Source organism: Cherax quadricarinatus, chromosome 53, assembly GCF_038502225.1.
Source record: "Cherax quadricarinatus isolate ZL_2023a chromosome 53, ASM3850222v1, whole genome shotgun sequence".
Taxonomy (NCBI): domain Eukaryota; kingdom Metazoa; phylum Arthropoda; class Malacostraca; order Decapoda; family Parastacidae; genus Cherax; species Cherax quadricarinatus.
In genome coordinates, this window is record NC_091344.1 from 19170287 (window position 1) to 19185992 (window position 15706).

At 42.2% G+C, this 15706-nt stretch overlaps 2 protein-coding genes across 7 annotated transcripts in view; both read left to right on the plus strand.

Annotated features, from left to right (window-relative positions):
• Window positions 1-5497, plus strand: part of LOC128692342 (uncharacterized) — a 25432-nt gene extending 19935 nt beyond the window's left edge. For 2 of the 4 annotated variants that reach the window (XM_053781465.2, XM_053781462.2), the window contains 3 exons: window positions 1659-1843; window positions 3255-3390; window positions 4085-5497. In XM_053781465.2, coding sequence (XP_053637440.2) covers window positions 1659-1843; window positions 3255-3390; window positions 4085-4345 — 582 coding nt within the window. In that variant the 3' untranslated portion in view covers window positions 4346-5497. Of the gene's footprint in view, window positions 1-1658; window positions 1844-3254; window positions 3407-4084 lie in introns of all 4 variants that reach the window. The other 2 variants (XM_053781464.2, XM_053781463.2) reach the window with 2 other exon arrangements.
• Window positions 5498-6846: 1349 nt separating this feature from the next.
• LOC128692341 (actin-binding LIM protein 2) overlaps window positions 6847-15706 on the plus strand; it is a 510921-nt gene continuing 502061 nt past the window's right edge. For 2 of the 3 annotated variants that reach the window (XM_070096400.1, XM_070096399.1), the window contains exon 1: window positions 6848-7273. In XM_070096400.1, coding sequence (XP_069952501.1) covers window positions 7270-7273 — 4 coding nt within the window. In that variant the 5' untranslated portion in view covers window positions 6848-7269. Of the gene's footprint in view, window positions 7274-15706 lie in introns of all 3 variants that reach the window. The other variant, XM_070096398.1, reaches the window with a different exon arrangement.

Genomic DNA, 15706 nt, shown 5'->3' on the forward strand with positions numbered 1-15706 from the left:
TCAGGTACCTACTTACTTGCTAGATGAACGGGGACAATAGGTGTATGGAAACACGCCCAGTGTTTCCACCCTTGCCGAGGACTGAACCACGAACACTGTGTGTGAAGCGAGAGCGTTGCCTATCAGGCAACCAGATAAATAGCCAAAGATAACCTATATAAAAGTTAGGCAAAGTGACTTATTTCCTCTGGGGATCCTTGTGATATCTTATAACAATAGCTTCCCCTGCTTCACTCGACCTGATAATTTCAGCATTTCCACTTATTCTTTAATTTATCCTGTTCTATATCCTATTTTAAGTAAATTGTAGACTGTTTTCCAGTATTTTGTTAAGACGGAGTAACATGAAGAGCAAGAAGAGTGAATGTGAGATGAACATTGTAACATTGGGTCTTACTTACCTGAGCTTGTAGACACCTTATTAACGTTTCACTTGAAATGCATGAATCGAAAAATATTCCTAAATATTTCAATGAAGTTAATGTTGAGATAGACGTCTCGTTCTACAATAAAATATTATTTATGATTATTATTCTAGCTTTTGAGGCAAATAGTACGACACAGCTATGTACATTCTTTGGGTCTTTACCAGATGCTTCCCAAGAGAGCACAATCTGCATACAACAGGGATGTTGCACTTAAAACTAATGGTTTGGATTCCGTGTTATTTATTACACAGCGATAAAATAATGGAATGAGTTACCTGGTAATGTTAGATCTAGTCTACGTATGTAACAAATTAAGAATGCGGCCGATGAATATCAGATGAATAAAACTGGAGAAAGTGAGAATAGTGATGTCTTACATGTTTAAAATAGTCATGATTCCATCTTAATCTAATTCCTCATTTTTGTGTTGATAAATATTCATTTTAAATAATTAAGAGTAGAGAATAAGACGGCATCTTTTTGTGCCTATATAAAAATAAAACTATGTAGTACGTATATCTATAATTTAAGAATCACAGTGAAAATAAATCACATTGTGTGAACTGTCTGGGTCATCCTAGATAAAAAAATATTCATAATTTACAAGATAAAACCACTGTCGAAGTTCCAAATTATGTACGGGCCCTTAATAAAAAAATATGTATTTACTTACCACCTAAACATTGTAGTATATAACACTACGTGTGCCAATAACATCTAAAGTATATGCCCTCGTGGCGATTTAAGGACCTTAATGGAAATGAGACAGACAGTCCTCGATGACAACTTAACTTTACTGGGTTATCCTGGGTTATTAGACCACTGGGTTATCCTGGGTTATTAGACCACTGGGTTATCCTGGGTTATTAGACCACTGGGTTATTCTGGGTTATTAGACCACTGGGTTATCCTGGGTTATTAGACCACTGGGTTATCCTGGGTTATTAGACCACTGGGTTATCCTGGGTTACTAGGCCATTGTAAATTTTTAAACTTATGATTGTAAAACTGTTTGTTGATTGTTGTAATTGAAATCATATAGTACTACTAAGGTAGGCCTAAAACCCAATTCAAGGTAGTCTCTGACAACCCATGAAATGTAATTTTAATTTCTATTCTAGAGATTAAAGTTATTTTGTCTAGTGGTGGAAATGTTACGTACATCTTTTAATGACCTTAGTGTAGTCGATAGATTTAAATCACTTTAACCATCCAACCATCTGACAACAGATGCTGGAGGAGAGGGCGAGGCAGGTGCAGGAGAAGACTGAGAGAGTGCGGCAGCGGCAGGAGGAAGACGCGAGGTGGGCCAGAGTGGTGCGTAGGAACAGGGATGAATTTGAGGAGGACCTGTGGAAGGAACACCTCCACAAGATAAACAAGAGAGAGACACTTAAGAAGGACCTCGACAATTTGTGAGTCTTGGTTACTAGACCACTGGGTTATCCTGGGTTACTAGGACACTGTGTTATCCTGGGTTACTGGGCCACTGTGTTATCCTGGGTTACTAGGTCACTGGGTTATCCTGGGTTACTGGGCCACTGTGTTATCCTGGGTTATTAGGTCACTGGATTATCCTGGGTTACTAGACCACTGGGTTATCCTGGATTACTAGGCCACTGGGTTATCCTGGGTTACTAGGCCACTGGATTATCTTGGGTTACTAGACCACTGGGTTATCCTGGGTTGCTAGGACACTGTGTTATCCTGGGTTACTGGGCCACTGTGTTATCCTGGGTTACTAGGTCACTGGGTTATCCTGGGTTACTAGACCATTGGGTTATCCTGGTTTGCTAGACGACTGGGTTATCCTGGGTTACTAGACCACTGGATTATCTTGGGTTACTAGACCACTGGGTTTTTCTGGGTTACTAGGCCACTGGGTTATCCTGGGCTACTAGACCACTGGGTTATCCTGGGCTACTAGGCCACTGGGTTATCCTGGGTTACTAGACCTGCGAGTTAATAATCCAAACAAAATCTTCATAGTAATAATAATAATAACAATAATTATAATAATAATTTGTTAACAAAACCTGAGCGTACAGTGTTGAATCAGGGACTCGTCTTACACGACAGGTTTTCAAAACGACTTCAGAAGGCATCTTCGTCACCCCTTACATGTTCAGTCACTGAAACACCATGATTTTCATGTTGACGAAGATATCAGGTAAAAATGATATCGTTGTGCAGGTCGCCAAGATATCAGGAGAAAGTCTTCCCTTAATTTTACAATGAAGATTTCGTGAAAAGTTGTATTTTTGTCATGCTGGTAATTACTATTATTATTATTATTATTATTAGTAGTAGTAGTAGTTGTTGTAGTAGCAGTAGTAGTAGTAGTAGTAGCAGTATTTTAATTTGGAAGTGCTAAATCCTTATGAGTCAATTACAATGTAATTGATCTAAGGATAGAGAGGATAGCTCCAGTTGCTTACATCAAGAGCCCATCACAGACATCAAGGCACCTCTGCCAAATGAAACCATGCAGACAAATGTGATTTTGACCATGTACACTGTCCTAATTTGTTTTTAACATATGTAATATAAACTGTATATACATGTCTAGATGTACTCTTGTTCACCCTTTTGGGGCCTAATTTCTAGGCCTTTTGTGTATCCATATGCTATTGTGCTACCGTCCACAGAATGGGTATAAGGTGCACAATAAACAAGCCACTAACCTCCAGGGGATGCATATGGGGCGCAGAATAAACTAGCCACTTAGGGGCAAAATATCTAAATTTAAATCAGATTTTGAGGAGGGATCAGCTAAATAATATATGACGAATACTTGTTTCTCTAAATGTTCCATGCCTTCTGGAGGTGTGCTGAGCGAGAAGCCTCTCGGGAGGAGGAACGAAGACACCTTCAGCGTCTTCGGGAGGAGGTGGAGAACAGTGGGAAAGTGTACCTCCAGTATCACCACCACATCCGTACACAGGTGACTCCTCGCACACAGGTGGCTTTCCACACAGGTGATTTTATACACAGGTGACCCAAAACACAACATGTTACTTCAAACACACACACATGTGACCTCTCACACAAACATGTGGCCTCTCACACATGTGAAATCACTCACATGTGACCACACATATACAAATGACCTGGCACACAACAGTGCCTTGAAGTGTCACTAATCTTAGTATCAGATACAATTACACAAAACAAGTCAGCTTAATCATCTTCAAAAAAAAATAAACCCAGTCATCACTTAACAAGTCAGTACTGCTACTACTACTACTACTATGCTAGTAGTACTTCTTGAGTAGTATAGTAGTAGTAGTACTTCTGGACTTTACCCTGCCTCCCACACCCCACCATGTTCCCTTTATGTATTATCTTAATAGAAGTATTGGAAGGCGAAATGTAACATTAATAAATGTCTTTAGTTGTTCTTGCGCCCTTACATCCAACAATAACATTGTTGTTGGTAACACTTTGTAATTTGTTGTAGAACTTGAATATTCTAGCTGGGTAAAGTTCGGTCTTCTTGTATTTAGTTTACAAAGATGTTCTCTAGAAATACTATCTATAAAGTAACTTTGTGCTATTATGTGGTATGTGGTACAGATGGTACCAGCTGTGAGCCAAAGCTTTCATTTGATTAGTTGATTTGAGTTCGCAAATGTTTGCCCTGTGTTCTCTTTCAGGCTGCTCAGGAGAAGCTGAGGAAGCGAAAGGAGTTCTTGGCAGAGATCGAAGCAGTAAGGGCAAGCCGGCTGCAGGAGGCGCTGAAGGAGGACGAGCAGAGGGAGTCTGAACTCAGGTACTCAGCGGCCAAGCGAGCCTACGCCAGGAAAGTCAAGCAGAGGATACTTGACAAGATGAAGGGAAAGAGGAGCTCAGCAGTAGACGTTCTTGAAAGAGGGAGGAAGGAGGTTCTTGAAGGAGAGAAGAAAGAAGGTTCTTGAAGGAGAGGAAAAAAACTGGAAGAAAAAAGTTCTTTAAGGACGGGGAAAGGGATGAAAAAGATTTTTAAAGGAGGGAAGAAAAAGGTTCTTGAAGGAAGGGTAAGAAGGTTCTTGGAGGGAAGAAATAGGTTCTTGAAGTAAGGAAGTTAATTTAACTTAAGTAAACCTACAGAAAAACATTTTTAGAGAGAAAGAAGGGCGCGAGAGGTGTGGCAAGATGGTCGATCGTAACCAGGAAACGCAAAAATCTGAACGTTCATCACTCGCGGCGCGAGAATGGCTCGCGCAGCGACACTGGCGATGCAAGAGGATAGCGTTTGTAGTACCGTAAGGAAAATATTGTCCCTGGTTCACTCGCATGGTTCACCGACTGACAGTGTGATGCGTCACCCAGGGATCATCCCCACGAGAGGGAGAATTAGTGTAGTACGTAGCTAAGACTTCCATTATCCGCTAGGTTAGTTTAGCCAGGGGCCAGTTTGGTGCCTTATCTGCAGTGGCGCAGACGGGATTTCAATCTACCGGGGAAAAAGATTAAACCGGGATTTCAATCTGCCGGGATTTCAGTCTCAGAAGGGGTTTTAAAATCATTAAAAGCTGAAAAATCAAAGCAATGTTTTTTTTAAAACATCATTTTCAGTATATATGCGAAATTCCTTAATTTTTTGTATTTTCGTGGTCACTAGTTAATTGAACACGGTGAAAAAATAGTCATAAATTGTAAAGAAGGTATTTGCCTTTGGTTGGCATAAACCTCATTAGCCTCACCTTCTCCCTATGGTTGCGCCACTGCTTATCACCTGGCATTTAAGACTTACTGAGTTAAGAGAATGCCTTGCTCCTTCACTATGGGGAGAGGGAGGGACTGGAGCTTGGCATGAAAGCAAGTCAGAAAGGGTTTTGCCGTGGTGGAAGTGAGGAGACGTGAGACTGTATCCTCTCATTCCTGCTGCAATGAGAGAACCTCCAAAGTATTTTATTAGCAAGAATTATGTTTTTCATTTGACTGTAAGTAATGTTTGTGTCAGTATAATTTGTATCTGTTTTCCCATTATTATACCTCTGGTATTACATTACTGTTTCTTCCAGTACCTCGTCAAAGTATATAAGTAGCAAAGTAACCAGTAACTGTCTAATCCCCTAACTTTTATTAGTGTAATAAATAATTACATTCATTTACATACTGGTTTATCATTTTCCGCATGATTGTGGCAACGTTTCGCTCTGCATGATGCTCTATTACGCCATGTTTCACTCTGTGTAGAACTTTATCATTGACTTTACAAGGTCAGTCACCCGTCTGATCAACACAAAACTTTCAGTGTTTGTGTATTTTCCTCAACAGAAAGTTCGCATTTGTATTAAGCTGTGTAAGTAACAGTTTTCTAACTTTATTATACAAACTACGATATTGTATTCTGTGTGATAACTGGAGAATGCTACTTCCGATGGACTTCAAACTCTCAACAGTGGTACATCACACTTAACTGAAGATTTAGATTAAGTTTATACTGCACGCGTTCCAATTAACCAGTTTTGTTGAACACATTGTGGTTTTTTCCGTACGATTACTTGAGAATGCATCATTATATCGGTTTTAAACTTTCAACGATGATCTATAAAGAAAGACTTGGAATTTTTTTTAGGTGTTGTAAGTACCAGTTTGTTAATTTTTATAAAAAAGAAAAGTGTCTTGGTTAGTAAGTTTATTCAGGTACAGGTACACATAAATACAGTTACATCAGCTATCATACATAGCAGCATATGTGTATATTATCTAGGATAACCCAAAAAAGTCTGACAAAGTGACTTATTTCCATTGGAGTTCTTGATATTTCCATTGGAGTCCTTGACTTATTTCCATTGGAGTTCTTGATATTTCCATTGGGGTCCTCGATTTATTTCCATTGGATTCATCTCCACAAACTTCTTAACTACTTCCATTATGCCCTAGAATCTGTACTGATAAAGCCACATGAACGGTATTGTATACAATTTACCTACAACGATGTAGTTGATCATCAGGTCCTAAACCTTTTGGGAGGGTTTAGTTTTTGTTTCTGGGTGTCTTGAGCTGCAGCTCCTCTGCCTCTTGTGGTACAGTTGCTGGGCCTCTTTCGTGGGATGACGTGCAGGAGGCTGGGGTTATGAGACACGGGGATACCTCTTTCATCAGAGGTACTTGGGGACAACTAGAGAGAGGATACATACTCAGGATTGTCATCATTGTTATAACTTCATCGCCCAGCAACTGTGAAATAATTTTTTGATTTATTAATTAATGTCACTCTTAACTAGAGAGAGATGGTAGGGTTTTCTAGAGTGGGAAGGTGACGGAAGAAGAGGTGACGTGAGAGGGGCGACAGGAGAGGGGGGCGTGGTCGTTTTGGTGGCCCGGGTGAGAGAGGGGTTTGGGCATGCTAAGGGGGGGATATATGAGGGGAAGTAGAGGTTGGGGCGGATGAGGGATCAGGTGGAGGGGGTGGTGTAGCAAGGCCAGGGAAGGAGTCAGTGTGTTGTCAACCGCCGGTGAGGTGAAGTGTACAGACCGCGTGTTCCCTTGCTGTCAGTGAGGCGTCTCTCTCAGTGAGTGTAGGTGGGGCCAAGTGGTAACTAGGTGGTGGTGGTGGCTGTGGTACCTAGGGAACAGGTAGAGAGAGAGAGTATACCACACACAAACGACTGCTGTAGCTCGTAACACTCAGAGATACTTGGGGACAACTAGAGAGAGGTTCTATACACACAGGTCTCTAGTAACTGAAGACAAGCAAAGAAAGAAAGGAATACAACATACAGGTCTGTATCATCTGAGGACCACCACAGAGAGAGTATACACACTCAGGATTGACATCATCAAGGATACCCCCACACAGGACTGACATCATCGCCGTAACTTCAGTCAACAACTACATACATCGTTTATAATGGGTAAGAAACGTTTGTTTACATATTTGGTAGTCAAACACTTTTATCGATAATTTCCTTCCAAGGCAGGTTGGGGATGGGTCTTCAGGCCGGTAAATCCCTCTTAATTCTACAAATTGGAGCTGCCTTTACCTTATGCGGATCAAACCCGACTACATTTTATTCCCAAGGATTTATTAATGCTTACTTGCTCATCGCTTCCCCATGAATTTAACGAAAATCCTTTTTTTCCATCGTTCGAATAACATCTACAATGATTACAAGACTTATTCTCAATAGTTATAGAACCTACTAAACTTTTCTAGCATCATCTAATCTAGTAAGATGTAGGGATAGCCGGGATGCAGCTAGTGCACAGGGGGTATCTACCCTCTGTATCATTGTTGATGGTATATAATACTGACAAGTTGTGCAGCATGTATACTTTGTGAGAGGTACAGACTGCAACTCCGTGTTTGTGAAGATGTAAGCGAGTACCATGTGACCACAATTTCTGCCTGTGAAGAAACGTTTCTCCTGTACAACAGGCGAAATACAATTAACATAGGCTCCTGTGTTGCAGTCATCTGTATTCGGTGTGTACTATGAGATCGTCTGTTATCTGTACGTTCAATGTACATGTTTTTTGATGTGTCTGTTATTTTGACATGAAATGAAGCTAGATGTTTGCTGGAGCTTGTTGGTCTGATGATGGGGCGTTACCTCGGTAGGGTGAGAGGTATGAGCGAATATTCTTACACTATGTAATATATATTCTGACATGAGAGGAGGTTAGAAGTTTGTGTTAGAGCTGTGTGACTGTGATTAGCACAGGCAGCAGCAGGCAGTGACACGCCCCTACCGGCGAGAGGGTATAAATAACAGTGAGTCTGGGCGTGGGTGAGCTAGTGTACCGGTGTGTGTCTCTCTCTCCTCCCCTTCCCCCTCGTAGTAGACTTCTCCCTCCCGTTTTTCCCCTCTTCTCCCCCTCTACTCCCATCTCCTCCCCTTGTCCTACCTACCCGACCACCCTCCCCTTCCGTCGTTGTCCACTCCCTCTCTTCCCCTCTCCCTCATCGACTTCGTTAGTCTCCCCACCAGCACCACCTCCCCCACCCGGCCCTTCACCTCCCTCTCCCTGGGACTAGTGGGAAGAGCTACCTAACCTGCCCCCCTCAACAGCTGTTGCCCTCGGCTCCCCTTCCATATCACTCGCCCCCCTCCCCAAAGGGGTGCATATTATTTTGGTCTGTCTCTGTTCACTATATATATATATATATATATATATATATATATATATATATATATATATATATATATAGATATATATATATATATATATATATATATATATATCGTGCCGAATAGGTAAAACTTGCGATTTTTGCCTTAAATAGCAACGCTTTTCTTGCCGAATAACGCAAGCGATAATTTGTGTATGCAATAATTTCGCAAAAATCATTCTGAACCTAATGAAAAAAAATATTTTTGTGTATGAGAGAAAATTTTAGAAAGAACTTAATTTTAAATGAGTTCTTGCTAATTGACCAGTTTTACCTATTCGGCACGATATATATATATATATATATATATATATATATATATATATATATATATATATATATATATATATATATATATATATAACACTGCACTAGCCAAGGATTCGAACCCATGTTGTACTAGCCCGCCATTGTGAGCGAGACCACATGACGCCTTAACCCACAGGACCACCCATTAGCTTTCAAGCTAATTTCATTAGCTTGAAAGCTCCCGCACCTCAGTATGTCCTCGGACCAAGAGTAACACACCTAGCTTGACTGGGTGCTTGGTTCTTGTAGGATTGGGTGGTCCTGTGGGTTAAGGCGTCATGAGGTTCTCGCTCACAGTGGCGGGCTAGTACAACATGGGTTCGAATCCTTGGCTACCTACCTGGAGGTTATTCCGGGGATCAACGCCCCCGCGGCCCGGTCCACGACCAGGCTTTTATATATATATATATATATATATATATATATATATATATATATATATATATATATATATATATATATATATATATTCACACTCATGTGTGTATGATGTAAAAATCATAGTTAGCACTGGGGAACAAAACCATAGTATAATGTAATCTTGCTGGGCCGAAATCTTAATCTTTGGTTACCTGTACGTTACCTGTAGTTGTTTCAGGGGGTCACCGCCTCCACGTCCCGGTCCCAGACCAGGCCTCCTGGTTGCTGGCCTGATCGATCAGGCTGTTAGTACCCGCCGCCGCACACAGTCCAACATAGGCACCACAGCCTGGCTGCTCGCGGAATTTATCGGGTTCACTGTTAGACAGCCAGGGATTTGCTGGTAATATTCCTTATTCATGACGGACATTCAAAATAGAAGAGCAAATACTGTGAATGCCTTGCAAGTCATATTTAATTTTTAGGTGGGCTCTTTTTTTCAATCGCATTTACAAAAAAATCTCACTGTACTGAGGAAATTTATTAAAGAACTTACTGTAGTAGAGGGAAATGACTTCAGATTATCCCCGAAGGGTTACTAATCCACGATAACCCAAGAAATCCAGGAAGTGTGGCTTATTTCTCTGCAGGTCAGTTAAGTTTATTCAGGTACAGGTGCACATAAATACAGTAACATTAATTATTATATATATATCAGTATATGAGTAGATTATGTTGAGTAACCCATGTAACTTATTTCCATTTGGGTCCTTGAAAGATTGATGCCACAGCATCAGTTTTCCAAGGACCCATCCAAGTACTAACCAAGGACCCATCCAAGTACTAACCAAGGACCCATCCAAGTACTAACCAAGGACCCATCCAAGTACTAACCAAGGACCCATCCAAGTACTAACCAAGGACCCATCCAAGTACTAACCAAGGACCCATCCAAGTACTAACCAAGGACCCATCCAAGTAATAACCAAACCAAACGTTGGTTAACTTTGCTAATCGTACGAGAAATTGTGTTCAACGTGGTATAGCCATTAACAAATTCTGCACTGGCCCGTATGATTCTTTTTTCCCCTCCCTCCAGGATGCGACCCACAACAATAGACTAACACCTTGGTACCTATTTGATGAAATTAAGACACATGTGCAACATCTGGGTGCCTTTATTGTAGACGTTTCGCCATCCAGTGGCTTTATCAGTACAAATTCCAGGACATGGTTATGTACATGTCCTCAGAATCAAGATTCCATGATGTTGCAGTGTCTGACAAGTTGTGCAAGAATGGTATATAATACCGACAAGATGAAATTAAGACACATGTGCAACATCTGGGTATCTTTATTGTAGACGTTTCGCCATCCTGTGGCTTTATCAATACAATTTATCAATACAATGGAATTTGTATTGATAAAGCCACTGGATGGTGAAACGTCTACAATAAAGATACCCAGATGTTGCACATGTGTCTTAATTTCATCTTGTCGGTATTATATACCATTCTTGCACAGGTACCTATTTACTGCTAGGTAAGGGAGAGGCAGCTTGTCTAGGGGGACTTCCCTGTACCTCTCTCATAACCCATGGGTCGAGTCGGTATTCTCTTGCTTGTAAGTAGAGTCCTCAACCACTTGGGGAGGAAGCGGTGAAGGTAAGCTCCACGGACACAGCTTCAAGAACAGGCACGACAGAGCCCCAACAGGCTGGAAATCAATAGTTATTGATAGTTGTTAAGAAAGACTATGTTGACAGTAGTGGATGAAGCGGGCCAGGAGCTGAGGCCCGACATCAGTAAATTTAATATTTCGGTACACCTGAGTAAATGTATATATTTATACACTCACACGTACATTTCCTCTCACGTACATACCCGTCTGTGTACATATGTTCGCACCTACACACACTCGCAAGTACATAAAAGTGTAGACAGCTGTGCTGACCGTGAAAATATCGCATTACGACACAGCTAATCCATAATTCCACGGCCGGTGTGTGTGTGTGTGTGTGTGTGTCTGTCTGTCTGTCTGTCTGTCTGTCTCTGTGTGTGTGCGTTTGTGTGTCTGTGTGTGTGTGTCTGTATCTGTGTGTGTGCATTTGTGTGTGTGTGTGTTCAACTGGATTTAAGGGAGTATAACTCCAGCTCCTGGGCCTGGCGTCTAAACTACCAAGCAGCTGGTGTAGCGCCGCCCCTACATTACTGCATTCACTCACATTTACATTTAAATCCCCTAATAAAATTTGCAGTTGAACGAAGATAAAGGATCGGCTGAGAGCGTTCGTTCCGTATCTCTCACTACACTAATGACCAGGATCACAATTATTTTTTATAGAAAACATCGTTTTACGAATAATATGCAACTCAAAAAAGCATATTTTCTTCCATTTGTGTTTATTCATTTTTACTGATATTATTATTCTTTATCGAATTGAATTTAAAAAAAAATAGTAAACTACAACTGTGCTAGAGTGAGTCACTCCAAACTTTGTACTAGGCATTATTGTAATATATATATATATATATATATATATATATATATATATATATATATATATATATATATATATATATATATATGTATGTGTGTGTGTGTGTGTGTGTGTGTGTGTATGTATGTATATGTAAAACATCCACTGTGATATGAACGTGAAATTCCAAGGGCTTTCGTGACTTCTCATATTATCAAGGATAATGTGAGAAGTCACGAAAGTGCTTGCAATTTCACTTTCCTTTCACAGTGGTTGTTTTGTATTTTCTGATATCACCTGTTTACTGTGATCTTATTACATATATATGGTGAGCAAAAATCACACATGACGGTCTAACCCACAGAACCACTCAATCCTACAATAATCAAGCCCCCAGCAGAGCTAGGTGTTTTATCTTGATCCGAGGACATACGGTGGTGTGGACGCCTCTGAGCTAATTTTATTCTACTCCCCGTTTGGTGTACTAGCCTCCACAAGCAGTATATATATTATTGTAACCACGAACGAGTGGCAGGAAACGGTATAAAAAGAGGAGGTGTCTGAGGTAATCAGTCCCTCAGCCTGGAATTGTTAGGTTCAGTCCATCAATCTTGATGGGAGTACAACATGTGCTGGGAGAAGTGGCTTATATACTGTAGTCAGGTGAGGTGAAGCAGGAGGAGGCGGAGTCACAGTGGAAACATCTACTAGTGTAACTAGGTCTTGTCCAGAGGATCGATAAGTATTGAAGAATTCCTCGATGTAGATTCCCAAATGTTACACAAATGTCTGAGTCTTCAACTTCTTGGTTTTTCTAAGCCATTTTATCACACTTCTCCCAGACACACTTCTCCCAGACACACTTCTCCCAGACACACTTCTCCCACACACACTTCTCCCACACACACTTCTCCCACATATACTTCTCCCACACACACTTCTCCCAGACACACTTCTCCCACATATACTTCTCCCACACACACTTCGCCCAGACACACTTTGCCCAGGCACACCTTTCTCTGCATCACCCAAAATTTCCATCATCTTCAAAGTAAATGAGTTAAATACTGTAAGAAATCTCTGGAAAGAAAGAAATCTCTCTGGAAAAATTAGTTTTATATTACCAGGTAATGATGATGCATGAAGCTGCGGCCCGAGATGTAAATTATCAATGTTTTTATTGCATTCGCGATGTTGTGCAATAATATCATTATCTTTTATTTGGAGACGTTGTGGCACGGGTGGCCGCCCCCTACACTCTCCGGCACGCCCCCTCTGTACTCACCTTTGTTTTTATGGATGCAGGTGTTGAGTCTGTGCTCCTGGACCAAGTGCTCCTGGACAGGGTTCACTCCCTATTAAGCTCGTAAATTTTATCATGTCTGCTCTTGCAGTTTATGTATATACTTCGTCCACCACTTGAAGCTGAAGGATATTTTCTATACATCCCCGTGGCTCAATTTTGTCATCAAGTTTCACCTATACCCTCGTGTACCGGTTTTCCACCTCTAAAACAGTATCTCTCTCTCTCTCTCTCTCTCTCTCTCTCTCTCTCTCTCTCTCTCTCTCTCTCTCTCTCTCTCTCTCTCTCTCTCTCTCTCTCTCTCTCTCTCTCTCCACCAGAAATTAGAATAACCATGATGGCTATGATTGCTTGCAGGCAGTATGCCACAATAGTCTGGATGATCATACAATCAACAGGTAAGCCTGAAATTAAGCACTGCTGAGAAAATAGAAAAAAATGCATTCGGAGGTAGAGAGAGAGTGGTGTGTGTGTGGTCATTCTTTGTGTAGTAATCAACGCCAGTAAAAGTTTGACCTGTGGCACTCCTTGGCACCTGTGTGGCTCTCTTGGCTTTGTTACTGTGCCTACTGCGTGATTCTTGTCATGTATGTGTGTGTACATACGAACGTATGTACACACACACTTTCTGAATTCCCTTCAGGTGTGCCGTAGGGGGGTCAGGTGTGCAGCACGGGGGTCACTTGTGCCGCAGGGGGGTCATTTGTGCCGCAGGGGGTCAGGTATGCTACTAGGAGGTCAGGTGTGAAGCACGGGGTCAGGTGTGGCGCAGGGGGATCAGGTGTGCCGCAGGGAGGTCAGATGTGTTGCAGGGGAGCAGATGTGCCACAGAGGATCAGATATGCTCGCAGGAGGGTCAGGCGTCCCGCAGGGAGGGGTATTAAGGTGGGGCGCAGAGGGGGGTCAGGTGTGCCGTAGGGGTCTGATGTACCGTAGGGGGATCAGTGTACCGTAGGGAAGACAGGTGTACCGTAGGGGGATCAGTGTACCTTAGGGAAGACAGGTGTGCCGCAGGGGGATCAGTGTACCGTAGGGGGTCTGGTGTGCCGCAGGGGGATCAGTGTACCGTAGGGGGTCTGGTGTGCCGCCGGGGGATCAGTGTACCGTAGGGGAGACAGGTGTACCGTAGGGGGATCAGTGTACCTTAGGGAAGACAGGTGTGCCGCAGGGGGATCAGTGTACCGTAGGGGGTCTGGTGTGCCGCAGGGGGATCAGTGTACCGTAGGGGGTCTGGTGTGCCGCAGGGGGATCAGTGTACCGTAGGGGGTCTGGTGTGCCGCCGGGGGATCAGTGTACCGTAGGGAAGACAGGTGTACCGTAGGGGGATCAGTGTACCTTAGGGAAGACAGGTGTGCCGCAGGGGGATCAGTATACCGTAGGGGGTCTGGTGTGCCGCAGGGGGATCAGTGTACCGTAGGGGGTCTGGTGTGCCGCAGGGGGATCAGTGTACCGTAGGGGGTCTGGTGTGCCGCAGGGGGTCAATTATAGGACGGTTGTTCTTCACACATAAATTACAATAAATTATGCGGTACCTTATCAAGAGAGAGAAAAAGAGAGAGAAAAAAAACATTATTAACTTTCTTAAATTGTTTTATTACATCGTCAAGAATTATCGAAGTAAAAGAATACAAAAAAGTAAATAAATAGAGACATAAGAACATAGGAAAGAGGGAACACTGAAGCAGGCCTACTGGCCCACACTAGGCGGGTCCTTCTCAAACCCAAACCCACTAACAAAAATGTTTACCCAACCCATTTTCAGTGCTACCCAGGCAACAAGCTTTGATAATATATACAAGTATAATAAAAGCTAAAATAATAATAATAATAAAAACAATAATAGTAATAATAATAATAATAGTCAGACCCTCAGCTGAGGGACTGACCACCTCAAAATTACGTCTTCAAGGCTGATGGACTGATGACATCGTCTTGAAATCTCTACCGCTTCTGCTGGCGCCTTTGTACTCGACTGAAGAAACCTACTGTGTAGGCGAAACGTTTCGGAATAAAGATACCTAACTGTTACACCCGTGTCTTTATGTATGTGCTTATGTGATCACGTAATCAGATGTGAGGCAGTGTTGTCTAGTGGTGATCTGATGTGAGGCAGTGTTGTCTAGTGGTGATCTGATGTGAGGCAGTGTTGTCTAGTGGTGATCTGATGTGAGGCAGTGTTGTCTAGTGGTGATCTGATGTGAGGCAGTGTTGTCTAGTGGTGATCTGATGTGAGGCAGTGTTGTCTAGTGGTGATCTGATGTGAGGCAGTGTTGTCTAGTGGTGATCTGATGTGAGGCAGTGTTGTCTTGTGGTGATTTGATGTGAGGCAGTGTTGTCTAGTGGTGAACATCAAAATGGTATACAATACCGACAGGTTGTTAGGTAAGACACATATGCAACAGTTAGACAACTTTATTCCGAAACGTTTCGCCTACACAGTAAGCTTCTTCAGTCGAATACAGAAAGTAGGAAGGAACAGTAGAGATGTGAAGACGATGTAATCAGTCCATCACCCTTAAAGTCGTAGAATTTGAGGTTGTCAGTCCCTCGGCCTGGAGAAGTTCAGTTCCATAGTCAGGAACTATCTGAAGATCAAGCGACAGTGCGGAGACTTAAATACTGTCGGAAGGAGAGGTGCAGGGTAGTAGTAGTAGTAGTAGTAGTAGTGAGAGGCAACTGAGAGGTCATGTCTCTCTCAGATCCAACACTTCTCACTTGAAAAG